We start from the raw sequence: 17,501 nt of genomic DNA, 5'->3' as shown, positions 1-17,501 counted from the left end.
AAAGAGATAATATTAAATTCTAGCTAGAGCTAAACTATCGGTTGGGCTGGGTTAATATGAGCTTCCACCTGTAATTTTCTGTAGGTCAATATTCTGTTTTAGGTGCTGGGCTAGAGGTATGCTAGAGGTTATGGGGCTGGAGAGGGATACTCACTTCTGCTTTCGTTGGAGAAGTATGGGCTGATGAGGCAGGTAGAAGGATCCAGTGGGATTCATCCAGGCGATAAGGCCAGGGACGGCCTTCCACGCGTGACAGAATAGCATCAGGAGGCACAGAGGTATGGAGAGTTGCTGATGGGGATCGCTGGGCAGTGTGGCACTGGTAAAGTATGATATGAGGCCAGGTATGATGGGGGTGGAGGCAAGTGCCAGACTGCACCCGAATTATGTTGTCTGCTAAGCAATGTGGCTTTGTTCCGTGGAGAGGTACTGAGTTGCCACCGAAGGGATTTAGGCAGGGGAGCTATACCTGCTAACTGTTGCATTCTGTATCTGGCCAAAACTCAGGGGCTTAAACAGCAGTCACATACTGTGGCACAGAGATGTGCGAGTTTGCGAGGGGAAGGAGGCTCACTTCAGGGTGCAGGTCCGTAGGATGCCTGGGGTGACACTGGGTGGGGCTGAGACCAAAGGAACAGCAGCTGCCCAAGGTCAGCTCTTCTGCCAGTGACATGTGGAAGTACAGATGGTGAGGGGACAACCAGAAGGAATGCACCTCAGGCACACCCACATTCCATTAGCAACACCAGCCCACGGCCAAGCACAATATCCCCAGGGAGGGAAGATAAACGCCGCCCCCTCCGTGGGAGCTACTGCAGTCACATGCAGAGAGTGGCCTGAATTAGACCGCAGGCTGGGAAGAACTCTGAGCCACGACTCCATCTCCACTAGAGGGGAAGCAGCTGCACTTGACTTTGTAGGTAGTTCACTTGGGCAGCTGTGCGGAAAGCAGGTTCAAGAGAAGTGATGGTGTCAGAGCGACCAGTGAGGAAGGTCAGGTGAGACCTAGTGAGAGCCTGGTCTGGGCAATAGTGAGTGGTAGGTGGAACGGAAGTGGTTCAAAACAACAGATGAGATAAAACCGTCAGGGCTTAAGGATGTAGAGTCATTTATGGCTGGTTTTTAGATACCTCCATACACTGTACACAGAATCGACTGCCGGGGTTGCATATGAAACTGTTAGTTGTCCATCACATATCTGTCTTCTTCTTTCTTATTAAAACAACTCTGATTTTACTTGTGGCATTAATGTGTTTATCTTTTTTTTTTTTTCTTTCAACAAGGGGCCTGAACTCACGACCCTGAGATCAAGACCCGAACTGAGATCAAGAGTCAGATGCTTGGGGCACCTGGGTGACTCAGTTGGTTGAGCATCCGACTCTTGATTTCGGCTCAGGTCATGATCTGAGGGTTGTGGGATCGAGCCCTATGTCAGGCTCTGCCCTAGTGGTGAGTCTGTTTGAGATTCTCTCTGTCTCCCTCCCCTCCGTCCCTCCCCGCTGCTTGCACACTTTCTCTCTCTTTCTCAAATAAATAAATAAATAAAATCTAAAAAAAAAAAAAGAGTCAGATGCTTTACCAACTGAGCCACCAGGCACTCCATAATGTGCTTAGCTTTAAAAAGTTTCCTAGCTTCCCTTGTAGGTGGGAGGTTGTTACATGGCAAGCCCTGGCTATTAGGATGGGAATGAGATTCACTGGGTCATATTACTAGGAACACATTTTAAAGGGGCACATGTCCGTTTGCCATTTGCTCCTATCCTTGTCCTGCTCCAAATGTAGATGGATGGCTAGCACTCCAGCAGCCATCTTGTTGCCAGGAGGCAATCACGCTAAGGATGGCTGAACAGAGAGAAGGAGTCCAAGTTTTTTTGTTGTTTTTTTAAAGATTTTATTTATTTATTTGAGGTGGGGGGAAGAGCAGAGGGAGAGGGAGGGAATCTCAAGCAAACTCCACACTGGGTGCAGAGTCCAACCCAGGGCTCAATTTCACGGCTCTGAGATAATGACTGGAGCCAAAACCAACAGTCAGTTGCTTAACTGACTGAGTCACCCGGGCGACCCAGGAATCTAAGTTTTTGATGATATTATAAAGACATCATACGATCCTCAACTGAATGTCGGTTATGTGTAGAAATGCCTTCTTGAAGTGATTATTTTTTGAGTTGTCTGTTTTGAGCAACCAACTTCCCGATACCACATGTGATCTTAGCAACAGGAAGCAACATCATTCATTCAATAATTATCCTGAATCAATGACCAAAATTAGAAACAAAGAGCAAAACTTCATCAAGGTGATCTAGCCCAATAGTAAGTACCTGCTAGTGTATATAAGTTTGTGGAAAATTTTTCTTTGGTTTCTTTCTTCCTTGACTTCTCAACTCACATCTTTTTCCTCCTCTCAGCCATCTATCTGCCTTCTAATAGCTGCTTAGGTGTTAAATGTCCGAGAGAATTAGCAGCCAAGGGCGCTGGCTGTTGGATTTTGGAAATGGACTCTTAAAAAACAAACCTGGTGGAGGAAAAAAACCACCCAGCTATGGTGGTTCCTATTTCCAGAGAGTGGGCTGGGCGGACGTAATATCGGCTGCAACAAAGTAGCATTTCTGTAGGTAACTTGACAAAGCACTTCATGTACATTGCCTTATTAGCTGCCTAAGCCCCATAAGGTAGATGGTTTGTTCAAGGAGACAAATTAACAAGGGACAGGGACAGGACCAGTTTTCTGACTTGTATTTTCCCTTCCTGTGTCAAAAGAGGTCTCAGGAACTGTGTTGAGGAGAGCCTTCTGCATACATGACAGAAGGGGAGGCGTCAAAGAGAAATTTCACTTGTAGTTAAATTTCATGGGGAGAGACTAAACTCAACTCCTCTAACATAAGAGGCAGGAGGGTGGTTTTTTGTTGTTGCTTTTTGTTTTCTTCTGTTTTGTTTTGTTCTTGTTTTTTAAGTAGGCTCCATGCCCAGCCAGGAGCACAATGTGGGGCTTGAACCCAAGACCCTGAGATCAAGAGCCAGATGCTTAACCGATTACGCCACCCGGGGCCTCAAGAGGCAGTAGGGCTTTTAAGCCCCCAAGGTGGGCTACTGGGAAAGTACTGGAGGACACTGGGAATGGGAATGGGAAGGGGTTGGGGGGGCGGAAGTTGGGTGATTAGATCATTTATATTTGCTAATTGGCACTTAGTGAAGTTAGGCTCCTCACCTTTCAGAGAGATGGAGATATTGGGGAGCTATCTTCCTTGATAATTGCATTTCCAAGGGATGACTCCCAGGTCCTGGAGCCGGGGCATTCCTAGGTGGTGAAACTGGTGAGAAGCTAGGAGGTGATTTACAACTCAAGGCAGCAGAGAAAGAATTCACAGTTCCAAGTTCTCTAAAGGAAGTGCTCTAAGAAAAGAGAGGTCAGGGACCTACAGTCAGGAAGAATCCTGTCTGAAGTTTACAGTCAAGCTGAGGAGAACTTTAAGGCCGTCTAGGTCAGAGGGTTGCACCCCCTTTCCTTGCTCTAAAGAAACTAGGTCTCAGAAGTCCCCATCTGATTGTCTGTTAAAAGGTGGCAGCCTTATCAGGGGGCATACAGTTCCCTGCTGGTGGAGGGGCTCTGATTCAGAGACTCATCCTACCTCCGCACCCTGGCTTCCCAAAGTCCTGCAGGGGCAAGTTCCTGCGGTTTTCTCGCTCTGTCTCCATCCTGGAGAGGACAGTGAGTATTCATCGAAATGACATGCCCAGGACAAGTGCATCTACTTCTTCAGGCAAAAAAACAGATGTTTTCAGCTCAGGTTTGATTCCATGCAACAGGAGGGTAAAACTGGGGAGGTGGGAAAGGGAATTCTGCAGCCCAAAGATAGGACTCAGGGACTGGGAATACCCACTTCCAGAAATTACCATCACAAAACGCCAACCCAGTAAGAACTGACTGCCTTCCGCAGGAGGAAAACGGAAATCTCTCTGGCAGGCAGTTCTGGCTGCTTAAGGGGCTGTCCTCCGCTCCGAGAGGAAGTGACTGTGCTGACCTTAAAAATCCAGGCCTGGGGGAACCTGAAGGTGAAGGTATTTTATTTTCCCCTTAAGTCCTTGATGTTTTTCAAATAAAACTTTAAGAGATCCAATACCGTCCCCTGAAGCTTCTCACAAAGCAGAGGATTTTTTAAAAAGACAAAGGCCTGGGGGTGGGGAGGTAGGTGGTCCCTAAAGAGTAGTGCCCCGAAGCGAAGCCTTTCTTTCCTCTTTTCAGAACGCTGGGATTTTCTTAAAGGTTCCTTTCCCACCCCACCTACCCCCCCCAACACTTTTTTTTGGCCATTGACCTTTTCTCCCATTCTGCAAAGCAGAAGCCGACGGTTATCCCCCAGGTCCTCCTATCTATCTATCTAGCTATCTGCCCTGACCTCCGATCCCTGCAATTACCAAGTGTCTCTCATTTTGGTCGCCCGTTGTTCCCCCCCGCAGGGTGACAAGCCTAGCGCGCAGGGGGCGGAGGAAGGAGCTCCTTTCGCCACATGGTGGCGCGCGAGAGCCTGCCAGAACCCGGGCCGCACAGCTTCTCATGCTTCTCCCCCTTGCCGCCCCACCCGCGCCCTGGCGCTGGAGGAGCCGCGCCCCCGGCCTTCCCCGGCGGGATAGCGGGGAGCGCGCCTCGGGAGCCCGGGAGGTGATCTAGCGGCAGTTGCGTCCGGTCCGCGCGGGAGGTGCGGCCGGCTGCGGACGGCCCCGGCTGCAGGCTCCTCCTCCCGCCGGTCCTGCCTTTACCCCTCCACCCTCTACCCCTCCTCGGCGTGGCTCCGGCTTTGCAAATCGCAGGCTTCCAGGAGCAGCCTAGGAGCGGCGGCGGGCGCAGCGAAGGCGGCGGGAGGAGCGCAGCAGGCGGGCCGCGCTGAGCCCTCGGGCAGCGGCGGCGGCGTCGCTCGAGCAAAGCCGGAGGCGCCGCGGAGCCCGGCGCACCCTAGCTCGCCCAGGAGCGCAGTGAAGCCCGGGCTGCAGCTGGGCGAGGGGGAGGAAAGTGCACGGTGTGTGCGTGTGTGCGAGAGTGTGGGGGGCGACGGTCTCGAATCGGAGCAGAGGAGAGGGCAGGGGAACCGGGGCGCGGCCCCCGGGCGCCCCCGCCGCTCCCCGAGGTTTTCCCGCGGCGGCGCCCACTCCCCAGCGCCCCTCACCATGGACTTGCGCCGAGTTGGGACGCGCCTCGGTAGCAGCGCGCGGGTGACTGCCCGGCCCTGGGGGTGCGCGGGCGCGCGCGCGGGGATGGCGAGGTAGGATGGCCGCCCAGCGCGACCCCTGCCGCCCCAACCCAGCGGCCGCCGGGCGGTGCAGCTGACTCGCCCGAGCGCACAGGGGTGTGGGCGGAGGCGGCCCCGCTGCGCCCGCGCCTTCGGGAGTCGCTTTGCCTCTTCCACCCACTCGCACCTGCCACAGCGCGGATATCATGTCGAAGGCGGCCGGAGGCACGGCGGCGGCGGCGGCGGCGGAAAGTTGTCCCTCAGCCTCTGCCGGCCCGTCCGCCGCCGCCGCCGTGGAGGACCTGTCCAAAGTGTCGGACGAGGAGCTGCTGCAGTGGAGCAAGGAGGAGCTCATCCGCAGCCTGCGGCGCGCAGAGGCCGAGAAGGTGAGCGCGATGCTGGACCACAGCAACCTCATCCGCGAGGTGAACCGCCGCCTGCAGCTGCACCTCGGCGAGATCCGCGGGCTCAAGGTGAGCTCAGGGCCGGGCGGGGAGCGGGGAGCCCTGGGGAGGTGGGGCCAGGCAAACTTTCCCTCCCTCCGTCAACAGGTGATCCTCCCCATTCTCCCGGTCAGCACCCCCTGCTCCCCGTCCCCAGCCCTTTGGAAACTTTTCGGAACTTTGGAAGCGATTGGTCTCCTCTTCCCTATTTGGGGCGAGGCAGTGTGGAGCTCTCACTCGGGGTCTTCTGTGGCCGGAGGAGCGGGAGCCGAGGATGCTGAAAAGTAGGGACGGAGGTGATGGGCATGCAGAACCTTAATTTTCCTAGGAAGCCTGGAAAATCAGGGGTTTGGGGAGCCGGGTTACAGGCAGGGGAAAGGGTGAGTGAGGGAGCGAGTCCAGGGCATCTTCGTCTTTGGAGATCAGAGATACGGATGCGCTGGAGCCACGACTTCTCCAGCAGATCCGAGGAAAGGGCGCCAATGCTGGGGAGAAGGGCTGGCGGGGTGCCTAGGGAGAAGTCGCGGGCGCCACCTTCGGAGCTGGCGCATGTCGCCCAGTGCAGAGGAGCTTAAGCTCTGCCTTCACATTTTCTACCTGCCCCTGTGCTTTCCTTCTCTCCAGTTCAGATGGCGTCATCTGGGGTTCCTTGACCCCCTTTCCCCATTCACCCCCAGTTTGATTATAATTTCATCTACCATTGAGGGGGGCGAGGGGATTTGAAAGGCACCACCCCAAGTGTCAGCCGATGATGCTTTGCTTTTTGAACCAGGCTTCCCTCTTTGCTATTAGAAAAAAGAAAAGAAAAAAATTAAAAAGAAAGAAAAGAAGAAAACCAAAACCCCATCAACTTCTTTTCTCCTTGGAGAGCTCGGAGTATGACCGCGGTGTGCCTGCCAGCGGGGCGGTGGGAGCCGGGCCGGGATCCGCCCTGCCAGTGCGCACCGCAAACTTCCTCCCCTCACTGCTTGCGCGGTGCCTGCTGCTATTCCTTCCTCTCATTGTTCTGCTTTTGTTTATAGGAAGCCAGACACAAACGAAAACACTGCAGGGACATCAGGGAGCAAATTCCTGCAGGCACACGCTGTTCTTGTCCCCTTCCACTCCCACCCCACTTCTCGGGCTGTAGACACTTTCTTAATTGCCTCAGCGCTCCAGCTCTGGGATTCTGGGGCAAAGAGGCCTGGAGGGGCCGAAGGCCAGATGCTCACCTTGCTGGGCCTAGTGCAGGTGAAGATGGCCTTCCGCGGGGCCTCAACTCACTGTCATCCAGTTCCTAGAGTGGGTGCAGTTAGAAAGATCCCACAGTCAGAAAAATCCCAAGGCTTCCACTCTCCTTTGGTTTAATTCATTAATAATGGAGTATTTATTAAGTACCAGACTCTTGGGGAATTAGAGACAGGCTAGTGTAGTGAGAAGATCCTCTCAGAGGTGGGTTTGCATCTAGAATCCTCATTTGCCAGGAGGGTGAGCTTGGGTAATTAATTTATCAGAACCTCATTTTACTCATCAATAAAATGCAAATGATAATAAGCATCTCCTGGGGGGTTGCAACAATAGGTTAGAATAATGTAGGAGAAGCTGTAATGCTGGACTCAACTACAAAACAATGGTAGACTTTGTCATCAGGAGAGGCCGAGGAAATGTATAGGTGTGCACCTCCAGGATTGGGTTTCTTAGGCAAACCTGGACAAAGGTATAGTTCATAACCCTCCAATTTAATCTTCCGTGGTTTGAACTATAATGTAACTTGGAAGAGTTTTAATTAAGTAATCAATATCCTAAGGATTTTAATAGTATGGAGCATTGACATAATAGTTCAGAAATACTTGAAGGCTCTCTTGGGTTGTGTGGATTGCCTGTGCGTGCGTGCGTGCGTGTGTGTGTGTGTGTGTGTTGACAGGAGCTGTGTGTGAGTGGTGGGGGAGCCTGGGCTTCTTTCTAGTAGCTTCACCCCAAGTAGGAGAGTCTCCTGCTGGTCTGGAGTCATGACCTGGCCTAAAAAGACTTTCCTGTCCGCCTCCTTATCAAGTTCAGAAAGGTGGGGCTTTCTGAATACTTTCTGATGCAGCCTCTACTCCTCCTTTCCGTCATCCCTGGTCAGTTACAACATCGTAGCCCCCAAGGCCTCTGGCCCACCCCTGAGGGGCTGTAGTGAAGCCCTGCTGAGGCCAGCCTTCTTCTCCCTTCTATCCATCGTCTTAGCTCAGAACATCCCTGGACACCCTCGTGATCCATTAATGTGGTTGACTGAGTAAATGATAGGTATGCTGATGTATTTTGGCTTAACTAGAAGGACGGATTTTTGGTTTTGTTTTTGGCTCTGATGGTTTGGGACTTCCAGTTGAGGACTGTAAATTTAGGGTTATGAAGGCCACAACACTTCTCTTTTTTATGTTTCTTTCTGTCATCTGCTTTTGAAATTGCAATAAATATTTTCAAGGCTACTAGGTGGTACTGCAACTTTAGAGATGGGGAGATAAGAGTGCCAGGTCTTTCCTTTGAAGGGCCTGTGACTGAGTCCAAGCACCGGCTGACTTCTCTGTGTTTAAACATTTCAGAGGTAGAGCAGTGTGGGGCAGCGAAGAGATAAAGGATTTGGAGTGTGACGATTTGGGCAGCATGGGCAAGCTGTTAACCTCTCTGAGCCTCAGTGTTCTCATCTGCTAAATGGGAATGCGAATTCTGTAAGAGGTTTGATGGGGATTAAATGATACATAGATGAGGTTAAATAGCTCTCTCAAGGTCACACAGATATACAATGTTTAAAATAGGCTGACTTTCTTTTCTTTCAGCTCGTTGACATTCTCTGGTTAGAATGTGTGATCCCGCAAGGGTGGACAAAGGGGATTCTGGTTCTGACGTTATAAGGAGTTGGATTCTGAGAACCATGTCTGTGCACTGCTAGCATACACCAATGCTCGGGTTGCTCTGACCTGGGATTTCAGGAGACGGGGGCAGATTTGGGGGAACTGAATCTGTAGACTTGTTATGCATCACATTAATGTTCCTCTCTGCTCCCCAACACACCAATCCCCCTCTCTGCAATGAAGAAAAATTACAAAATAGAACAATTCTGTAACCACAGATACAGTACTTGAGAGTCTTGTGTATGAAATTTTGAGTGGTACGCTATGAGGTGGCTTCAGTCTTTTAAAAGTCCACTTTAGACAGATGGATAACATCTGGTGGCCAGTGGCAAAGTTAAAAGACACTTAATGTTTTGAAAAAGAAAGCCCAAATCATAATGTGGCAGATTTGAAGAAGCTGGCTTATAAGGTGATTATCAAATCAGTTGCTTAGCTGTTCCACACAGAAGGGAAAGGAAATAACTCAGAATCATCTCCCCAAGGATATTATTTACTCTTAGAAGAAGGCGTGGTGATAAAGAAAGCTAAGTGGGCCATTACCGCTTCTACCCCAGCTGGAATTCTGGGAAGTATATGCTTCCCTCCATTCGGAAAGGCTTTAACTCCATGAAGCCCCAGGGTAGCACCGCTCCTACTTCTCTCCCAGTTGTGAAGAAATCAGGAATAGCTGCGGGACAGTCAAAAGGAAGCATTTTCAGACGGAAGTTCATTTAGATGGAGAAGACTATGACTTGAACTTTCTATGAAATGCCAGGATTAAACTAAATGTAGAATAATTTTTGAAGCTTAGAAAGATTAATTATTTTAATGTTATTTTCTCAGAGTCTCCACAACTTCTGATTTCCCTTGAAGCATCCGTGTCAACAGATCATTTATTCTCTTATGACATAGACTCCAACCTCACAGGGCACTATTGAGACAGTAATAAGAAATGCTTTCGCAGTAAGTAGAGCCGGACCGTGTTTTGGCCACGGGCCTAGAAGCGTTGGTCAGTCCATAAACACATATTGTTTCCTGTATACAAGGCGCCACGCTGGGAGAGTCAGCTACGCAAAGAAAGACTTTAGAATGGACTCTGCCCCCCAGAAGCTAAGATATCTACATTGAAAAGAAAAAAAAAATGATGCCCGATGAGGGCTCCAACTAGTGTCTCTTAGAGGCATTAAGCGGTGAGTGGGAAGGTTACTTCATTCATTCGTTTGTGGTTGTCGCCGCCACAGGCCAGCAGCTGTTCTAGGGCTAGGGGACACTTCTCAGAGGAGTCTCTCCCCTTAGGTAAGTTCATATAGGGAAGAGGACAGTATTTTCTACTTGGGAAGCTAGATACATTCAGGGTTCATAATTAGCTGACAAAGGGAGAGCTAAAGGTGGAAAGTCAGGAGAAAGCCTTCCTGGCTTGGCCAAAGGGTTTATTCATCTTCCTGGTAAAGGGGAGATGACGGGGCTTATGCCGGAGAGAGAGAACATTCAGGGAGTGATTCTGAAGATCAGTCTGGCCATGGAGAGCTTGGCTTGGGTGGGCGAGGAAAGATAGAGGATGGGGCGGACCAAGGCAGGGAGGCCAGGTGGGAGGTGTTCGGAAATGGCCAGGCCTGAGGTCAGAAAGTGATAATGAGAAGGAAGAGGGGGGCATCCAACAAGGAAACAGAATAGTCAGGATGCCAGGAATTAGAACTGGAGTTAAAACCACGCTGCACGAGATTCTCTTCTTCCTCAGGATGACTCCCATCTTAGGCCTCAGCACCGTCAGGGGTACAGGGTGTGGCTGGCAGATGTTTTATAGTTTTTCTCACCAGTATCAGGCAAAGTGTTAGAATGCATCTGAGGTTAAGGGGGTTAAGTCTCCCCTGAGTGCTTCCAGTTCTGGGCTGGATGACCGAGTCACAAGAGTCGGCTTCGGAAAAGCAGGGGAAATCTTAGGTAGCAGCCCTGTAACTGCCCCTGGTTCATCGCCACCAAACCAAGGTGCTTCAAGAAACGGCCCCTTTATTCTAGGTGTGACTGGAGAATAAAGGGGGACCTCACAATGCATTTTCAAAGTTCCTTGGTTCAGGTGTCTACAGTGGGGGTGCTGTGTTCTGGACACACAGAGGTGGACAGAATAGGTGGGGTCTCCATTCTCAGGACCAGAGTTTGGTGAGTTCTAATAGCCACATTCAACCGGATGTGATTGTAATAAGTGCCACAGAGGGGAAATCAAAGGGGTAACGGTAGAGTGTACAAGGCGACCCCCTTTAGATGGGGGGTAGTGGTCAGGGACGGCTTCTGGGGAAGTGACTTATAAAGTGAGGCCTTTAGGTTGTATAGAGGGTTAGGGGAATGCGTTCCAAGTGAAAGACGGGAAGGGCTTGTTCCTTGGGCCCTGAAACCGGGCCAGTGTTGGTGGGGCTCATTCGGCGGGGCTCAGTTGGGGGTCGGGGGTTAGGTCGCACCTTCTCCACTGCTGCCATCTGTGTAAGCCACTATCCTCTCCCTCTACCTGGACTAGCCCGGTGGCCTCCTAGGCTATCTCTCCAGGCTTCCACCTTATCTTGTCTCCCTTTCTTCTATCCACCGCCCCCCTCCTCTGGTCTGTTTTCCACACTGAACGATGGTGATTCTTTACAAAATGAACCTATTGTGTCACCCCTCTATCCTCAGCTCGCCAACAATCCAGAGTCCTTCCCATGGCTGCCAAGGCCCAACGTTACCCAGCTCTGACACCCACCCTCTCAGTCTCATCTCTCCCACCTCCTCTCCCAGCTCTGCTCTCCGTGCTCACCGTGTGCTGCAGGCACGCTGGCCTCACTGCAGCGTCAGCCATATTTGTCTCAGGGCAAATACTTGCCCTTCTCTCTGCCTGGGATCCTCTTCCCTCAAATGTTTGCTCCTTCATTTCACCCAGGTCTTTGCTCAAATGCTTTCCTTCTCAGTGAGGTGCTTTCTCTTAAAAATATAGTATTTTTTAGCCTACTTTAGTTTTCTTCCCCGCACTTTTCACGACATGGCATACTGTGCTCTATACTCACCTTTTGCCAGTTTTTCCCGCTAGAGTGAAAGCTGTAGGATGTCAAGGTGTTTGCTGTGTCCACTGATCCATCCCTAGCACCTGAACTGGTACCCGGCACATAATAGATGCTTACTAAGTACTTGTGAATGAGTGAGTAGACCACCATTCATGCGGGAGAAATAGGCCAAGTTAAGAGGATTGGGGGTCTTGGGAGACTTGAAGGATTTTGCACTTTATCCTAAGGGCAGCGAGGTGCTGCTAAGCATGGGAGGGACAGGATGAGATAAATCTCCGAGGTAGGGTTCAGAATGCCTGTTTGGTTCAGGAGTGAGAGGTGAGGGAGGAGAAGCCAGCCGTAACCACAGGCTCTTAGGGAGGGCAGCAGGGTGGGTGGAGGCGGTATTTGCTGAGGGGCCGTTTGGGGAGCGGCCTTTGAAGATCACACAAGAGCTTGGCGTTGCTCGTGTTTCGTGGGATGCCTGGGAGATGTGCAGGGGGTACAGCCAGTAGGGCTCAGATGTGCCGGACGGAAATGCCACTGGAGGGCAGTTGTCCCCTCTGGGAACCTGGCTGTTGGTCCCGGGTCAAGGGCTGAATACCGGACGGTGCTTGTGTTTGTGCTGATGGCAGGCCTGTTGCCTCAGAGCTAGTCAGCATTTCTCAGGTCCCAAGCAGCCATTTTCTTCCTGGAAGGTGGGGCAGGGGATCCTTGGTTTTTTAGTGGTTCCTTGTCAATTAACCGGCTGCCCCCTAGATACTGGCCGGATGGTCTTGGGCGAGTGCAGCTTTCTGCGGTCCGGGTCCCCCTCTGTAAAAGAGCCATGATATCATTATCGCCCAATCTGATGAGATAATCCAAGTAAAGCAGTGGGCAGGGAGCAGAACCAATACCCATTACTGTTATTTTCATGACGATCAGCAGCTTCCTCTCAGCTGCCACCTCCTCCCCTCACATCACAGAGAATTCACCGATTCCCGCCTCCCTCCCAGAAGGTCTGAGCCTGATGACGCCTCAACTGTGTACCTCCCTTGAATGGTTCTCTCTCTCTTTTCAGGATATCAACCAGAAACTCCAGGAGGACAACCAGGAGCTGAGGGACCTCTGCTGCTTCCTGGATGACGACCGGCAGAAAGGCAAGCGGGTGTCCCGGGAGTGGCAGAGACTGGGCCGCTACACGGCTGGTGTGATGCACAAGGAGGTGGCCTTATACCTGCAGAAGCTGAAGGAGCTGGAGGTGAAGCAGGAGGAGGTGGTGAAGGAGAACATGGAGCTCAAGGAGCTCTGCGTGCTGCTGGACGAGGAGAAGGGCGCAGGCTGCGCGGGCAGCCGCTGCTCCATCGACAGCCAGGCCAGCCTGTGCCAGCTCACCGCCTCCACGGCGCCCTACGTGCGGGACGTGGGCGACGGCAGCAGCACCTCCAGCACGGGCAGCACCGACAGCCCGGACCACCACAAGCACCATGCGAGCGGTGGCAGCCCGGAGCACCTGCAGAAGCCCCGGGCCGAGGGCAGCCCGGAGCACGCCAAGCACCGGAGCACCAGCCCCGAGCATCTCCAGAAACCCAGAGCCTCCGGGACCCCAGATCACCCAAAAGCACTCAAAGGACCCAGCCCCGAGCACCACAAACCCTTGTGCAAGGGCAGCCCTGAGCAGCAGAGGCACCCGCACCCCGGGAGCAGCCCCGAAACGCTGCCCAAACACGTGCTGAGCGGGAGCCCCGAGCACTTTCAGAAGCACAGGCCTGGGGGCAGCCCTGAACACGCCAGGCAAAGTGGAGGGAGCCCCGAGCATCTGCAGAAACACGCCCTTGGTGGGAGCCTGGAGCATCTACCCAGAGCCAGGGGCACCAGTCCTGAGCACCTCAAACAACATTTTGGGGGGAGCCCCGATCACAAACATGTGGGCGGAGGAGGCGGAGGCAGCGGCGGAGGCAGCAGGGAGGGTACCCTCCGAAGGCAGGCGCAGGAGGACGCGTCACCCCATCACCGGAGTGTCTACAGTGGCATGAACGGTGGGTCAGTACGTGCGGGGGAACCACTTTGGCTGGGGCACCTCACTAGAGAGTTATGAACCTCGAAGGGCTTTCCAGCCACATTAGCGAGTGCAGGCGCTGGATAGGGGGTGGGTTGGGGAGAGGAGCAAACGTGTGCTTCCAAGGCTCCATGTGTTTCTTCCCCTGGATTTAAGTTTGTACAGTTCTCAGTCAAGTAAGCCTGGTGAAGAGGTGATGAGGAGTTAGGGGAAGGACAGGAACAGTAATTCCATGGGACTCTGAGTGGTCAGGGTGAGGTGAGTGGGGATTGAAGGTAAAAAGAGAACCAAGCTCAGGTTTTCCCGTCTTGAACTTGAGTGTTTTCCTAGTTGTGTGCAGTGTCCTACTGGGGTTCTCATCCAACGGCTGACCAAAAGGTTTTTGAATCCAGGTTAACAGCTTATGTGCATAAAGAAATGAATGTTTATTATGAAAAAACAGTAACAGTGGAAAAGAAATCTGGTGTCCGTCAACAAGCCCGATGATGCCATGTTCCCTGAATGCCTGTCGATATGCCTTACTTCACTTTGAGGATTTTGTCCATGTGTTGGGGGTTGGGGGACTTCCCTTTGTAGGAGAAGCACATCAAATGATTTCCTTCCATACTCTCTCAAAACCCACCACCCTCTCCCAGACTCCCTTAAACATACTTTGAATAGCATGCTTTTTTTACACTGTGAGACAGCCGTCCCCATTGTTTGAATGTTCCTTTTGAAAATGTACAGATGTATTTGGACGCTCCTTTGGTTTCCGAAGTGTGATAGCCACTGCATTTGCTGAGACGGCTCTAAACCGGACCCTAAACCTTTTGGAAGGGGTTTGATTTCCTGCATCTTGGTTCTAAAACCACTTTGAACTTCAGAGAGGAAAAAAAAATCACTTCTTAAAACAAACAAACAAAACCCCCTCCCAACCCTTTCATGTTGCTTATGGTTGAGTTAGAAAGAAAACGTTTGGTTTTATAAACTGTGGGGTTTTTTCATCCAAAATACCTGAGGTTTTCCTCTTTGTTTGAAAACTGCTATGGAGTCTATGTGCAGTCAGCTCTGAGCAGTGGTGGAGGCGGCCAGTGTGAGCAGTGAGTGACATGAAGGGGTAAATTTTCAATATTGTACCTGGGGATTTACCTGTTGGATCCCATTTCATCCTAATCCTTTTCTCCTAGTGCTGAAAATTGACTCCTGAAGCTTGGCTCTAATGCAGCCAATACTCTTTTATGCGCAGATGGAATTGGAAAGGGTAGGGAAGACAGGATGCTGCTGCTTTCTGGGTTGGGTTGGGAAGTGAAGGTGGGAGAAGCCAAGTCACCATGTGCTGAGGCCTCCTGGCTGGCTGGGGCTTTTACTACATTAATTGCACCCTCACTCACTGTTTCCAGGACTGGCCCAGAAGCTGCCCTGATGGCGGTGGGCAGCCTTGGCTGTGCACTTCCCACAAGAGATGAAAGTCATTTAAAAAGATACTTTAGTTGTCTTACCGTGATGAGGTGAGTCACTAGCCATGAAGCTTGTCTTCGGGGAGTAATGGGTTAACGGGAAAGTTCAAGTTAATGACTTTTCCATTTCTCGATTACTTTTTAATGAGCATGAGAAGTAAGTATGTGTACTGTTTTAGGGAAACTTTGTATCTGGAACCCCCCCCCCCAATTACTTAGGGGCCAGGTAGTTCACATACAAAACAATTTTTTTCTTTCCCAAAGTGCTCTTTTAAATAAAGAGCTCCTCTAGTTGAATCAAGGCATGACTTAATGGACAAGAAGAGATTTCAAGTGCGATTTTTAAGCAATACCTTGCATAAAGTAAGGTCTATTTCTAGATGAGGATAACATCACATCAGGGCTTATTATTGCCTGGATTCAGATAGACTTCTTGATTCGGCAAGTGATTTTTAAAATTTAACCATTTTATTTAATTAAAAGTTTGGTGTAGCATAGATGCATTATTTAGACTGACACTGTATTTAATTCTTATGTTTACGTCGGGTTTTCTCATTAAGTGACAAATCTCCTGGCAGTTGATACCCTCACCAAAGTATATTTGTAGCGCGTATGCATTGCCTTTTTATTTCCATACTTAATTGGAAAATGAAGTGGTACCATGAGGTGTTTATGGATCATCAGCCTATAAACGTGGGCCTGTATGTATCCTGCCATTGCAAATTAATTTTTGATATGGATGGTAAGACATGACTTTTCATATTTTTAATCCCCCCACACTTCGGTTGAATCATTGGCCTAGAAACAAGTAGGAACCAGTAGAGAGATAAATCCCAAACTGCAGATTTGCTGAGTCATGTACAGAGTCCTTCGTTTGGAGTTCGTGTGAGATAATGAGTGTTTTGCATGAGCACTCGCAGGTTTTCGAGTGAAGAAAAAGTAGGTGAAAGCAGGTGGAAGTGTGTCTGCATTGTGCCAGAATGAAACTGAAAAGAAACACATATTGGCAGACTATGGTCCTACTTGTAACGCTCCCTCCAAAAAGACACACGTATACACACTGAGGGAACATCAGTGAAAACAATTACTGTTTGAGTTGACTGTGCCTTGGACATCTTTAAATCTTGTTACAAGCCCAGTGGAGGAAGCAGCTGATGACCTGGGGGCATCCAAGAGTTTCTTTTGGTTAAAACAGCTTAATTCCCAACTGGATACAAAGGTGAATTTTGAGTATTTTTCTTTTCTTAAAAATAGCTAAGACTATATAGCCATATTTAAATTAGTAGCTGATTGAAAAACAACAAAAGCCAAGACAAAACAGAAAAAAAACAAACCACCCAACCCTCCAAGTTGAATAACGTGCTCATGAGTGCGTTTGCTTTTTTACAAGTTATGATCCACCTGTGTTTCAGTTTGCAGAGAATTCCATGTGCAGAGAGGAGGTAGATGCAATTAATGTCTAGTTACATCTAGACAGTAAGGCATTTGTCTGTGCATTCAAGTCGCTTGCTGTATACCAGATTTGTAAATTAAGCAGTTGAATAGCCACTTTTCTGTAGACGTGGACCCAAATAGACAGCCGCCTTGAGAATGGGGGATTTGCTTACCTGATCCCATGGAAATCCAAGGTTGGGTCCAACTTTCTCCCATCACGAAACCAAGGGGTTTTGCTTCCAGATACCAACTGGCAGATCTGTGCTTTTCAACAGGTGGCTTTTTAGCCCAGGTTGTGGGCGTCGTGGAGGACTCGGCTTCTTCCAGCGGTAGCTGTGAGTTGTTGACCTTCCGGGCAAAGGTGATTCTGGTAAGCAGGAGCCCACACGAGTAGTTCACCCACTGGGCGTTATGAATCCAGTTGAAAAAGTCACAAAAGTAGTTTTATTTTCATTCTAGGGGCACATATTGCTGGTTATCAGCAACTGAGAAGGAATGATGAGCGGAGACATTACTCTGTTGTTTATCGTCCTTCCAAAAAAATTCCTTAGCCACGCTGGTGGGTCTTGTTTACTTTACGGACTTAGAGCGTGTCCCAGGGAACAGCAGCTTCACATTGTCCTTCAGCATCACCCTAGCCAGTGAGAGCACCCAGGAGGGACCTCTTCATTCGTGTCAGACAGGGTCCATGTGGAACTACCTCCGGCCTTGCTGGATGGAGTGGCAGGGCTGTGAGTGTTCGGCTTCCTCCTGAAAGCTTCTTAGTGCTTCCTTCCTTCTTCTGTGAGGGGATCTCCAGAGACCGAACAGTTGTGTCTCCCCCCACCCCCGTTCTTTCTCTAGAGCAGGGTTTCTCAACAGTGGCACCATTCACATTGGGACCAGATAATTCTTTGTTGTAATGAGTGGCCTTATGCATTTTAAGAGGTTTAGCAGCATACTGGGCTCTACCCACGAGCAACCCCCAGTTATGACAATTGAAGATGTCTCCAGACAGTGCCAAATGGTCCCAGGGAGTAGGGAATGGGTAACATTTCCCTGGATTCAAAACCACTGCTTTAGAGCAGTGTTTTT

At 50.4% G+C, this 17,501-nt stretch overlaps 1 protein-coding gene across 4 annotated transcripts in view; it reads left to right on the top strand.

Moving 5' to 3' along the window:
- The first annotated feature begins 5,301 nt into the window (after positions 1–5,301).
- CCDC85A (coiled-coil domain containing 85A) overlaps positions 5,302–17,501 on the top strand; it is a 187,782-nt gene continuing 175,582 nt past the window's right edge. For 3 of the 4 annotated variants that reach the window (XM_040623460.1, XM_040623462.1, XM_040623461.1), the window contains exons 1-2: positions 5,302–5,695; positions 12,580–13,537. In XM_040623460.1, the coding sequence (XP_040479394.1) occupies positions 5,429–5,695; positions 12,580–13,537 (1,225 nt within the window). In that variant the 5' untranslated portion in view covers positions 5,302–5,428. Of the gene's footprint in view, positions 5,696–12,579; positions 13,538–16,702; positions 16,798–17,501 lie in introns of all 4 variants that reach the window. The other variant, XM_040623459.1, reaches the window with a different exon arrangement.

Source organism: Ursus maritimus, unplaced genomic scaffold, assembly GCF_017311325.1.
Source record: "Ursus maritimus isolate PB19 unplaced genomic scaffold, ASM1731132v1 scaffold_6, whole genome shotgun sequence".
NCBI classification, from domain to species: Eukaryota; Metazoa; Chordata; class Mammalia; order Carnivora; family Ursidae; genus Ursus; species Ursus maritimus.
Note: the sequence above shows the minus strand (reverse complement) of the source record. Positions and strands in the feature narration are given on the sequence as shown.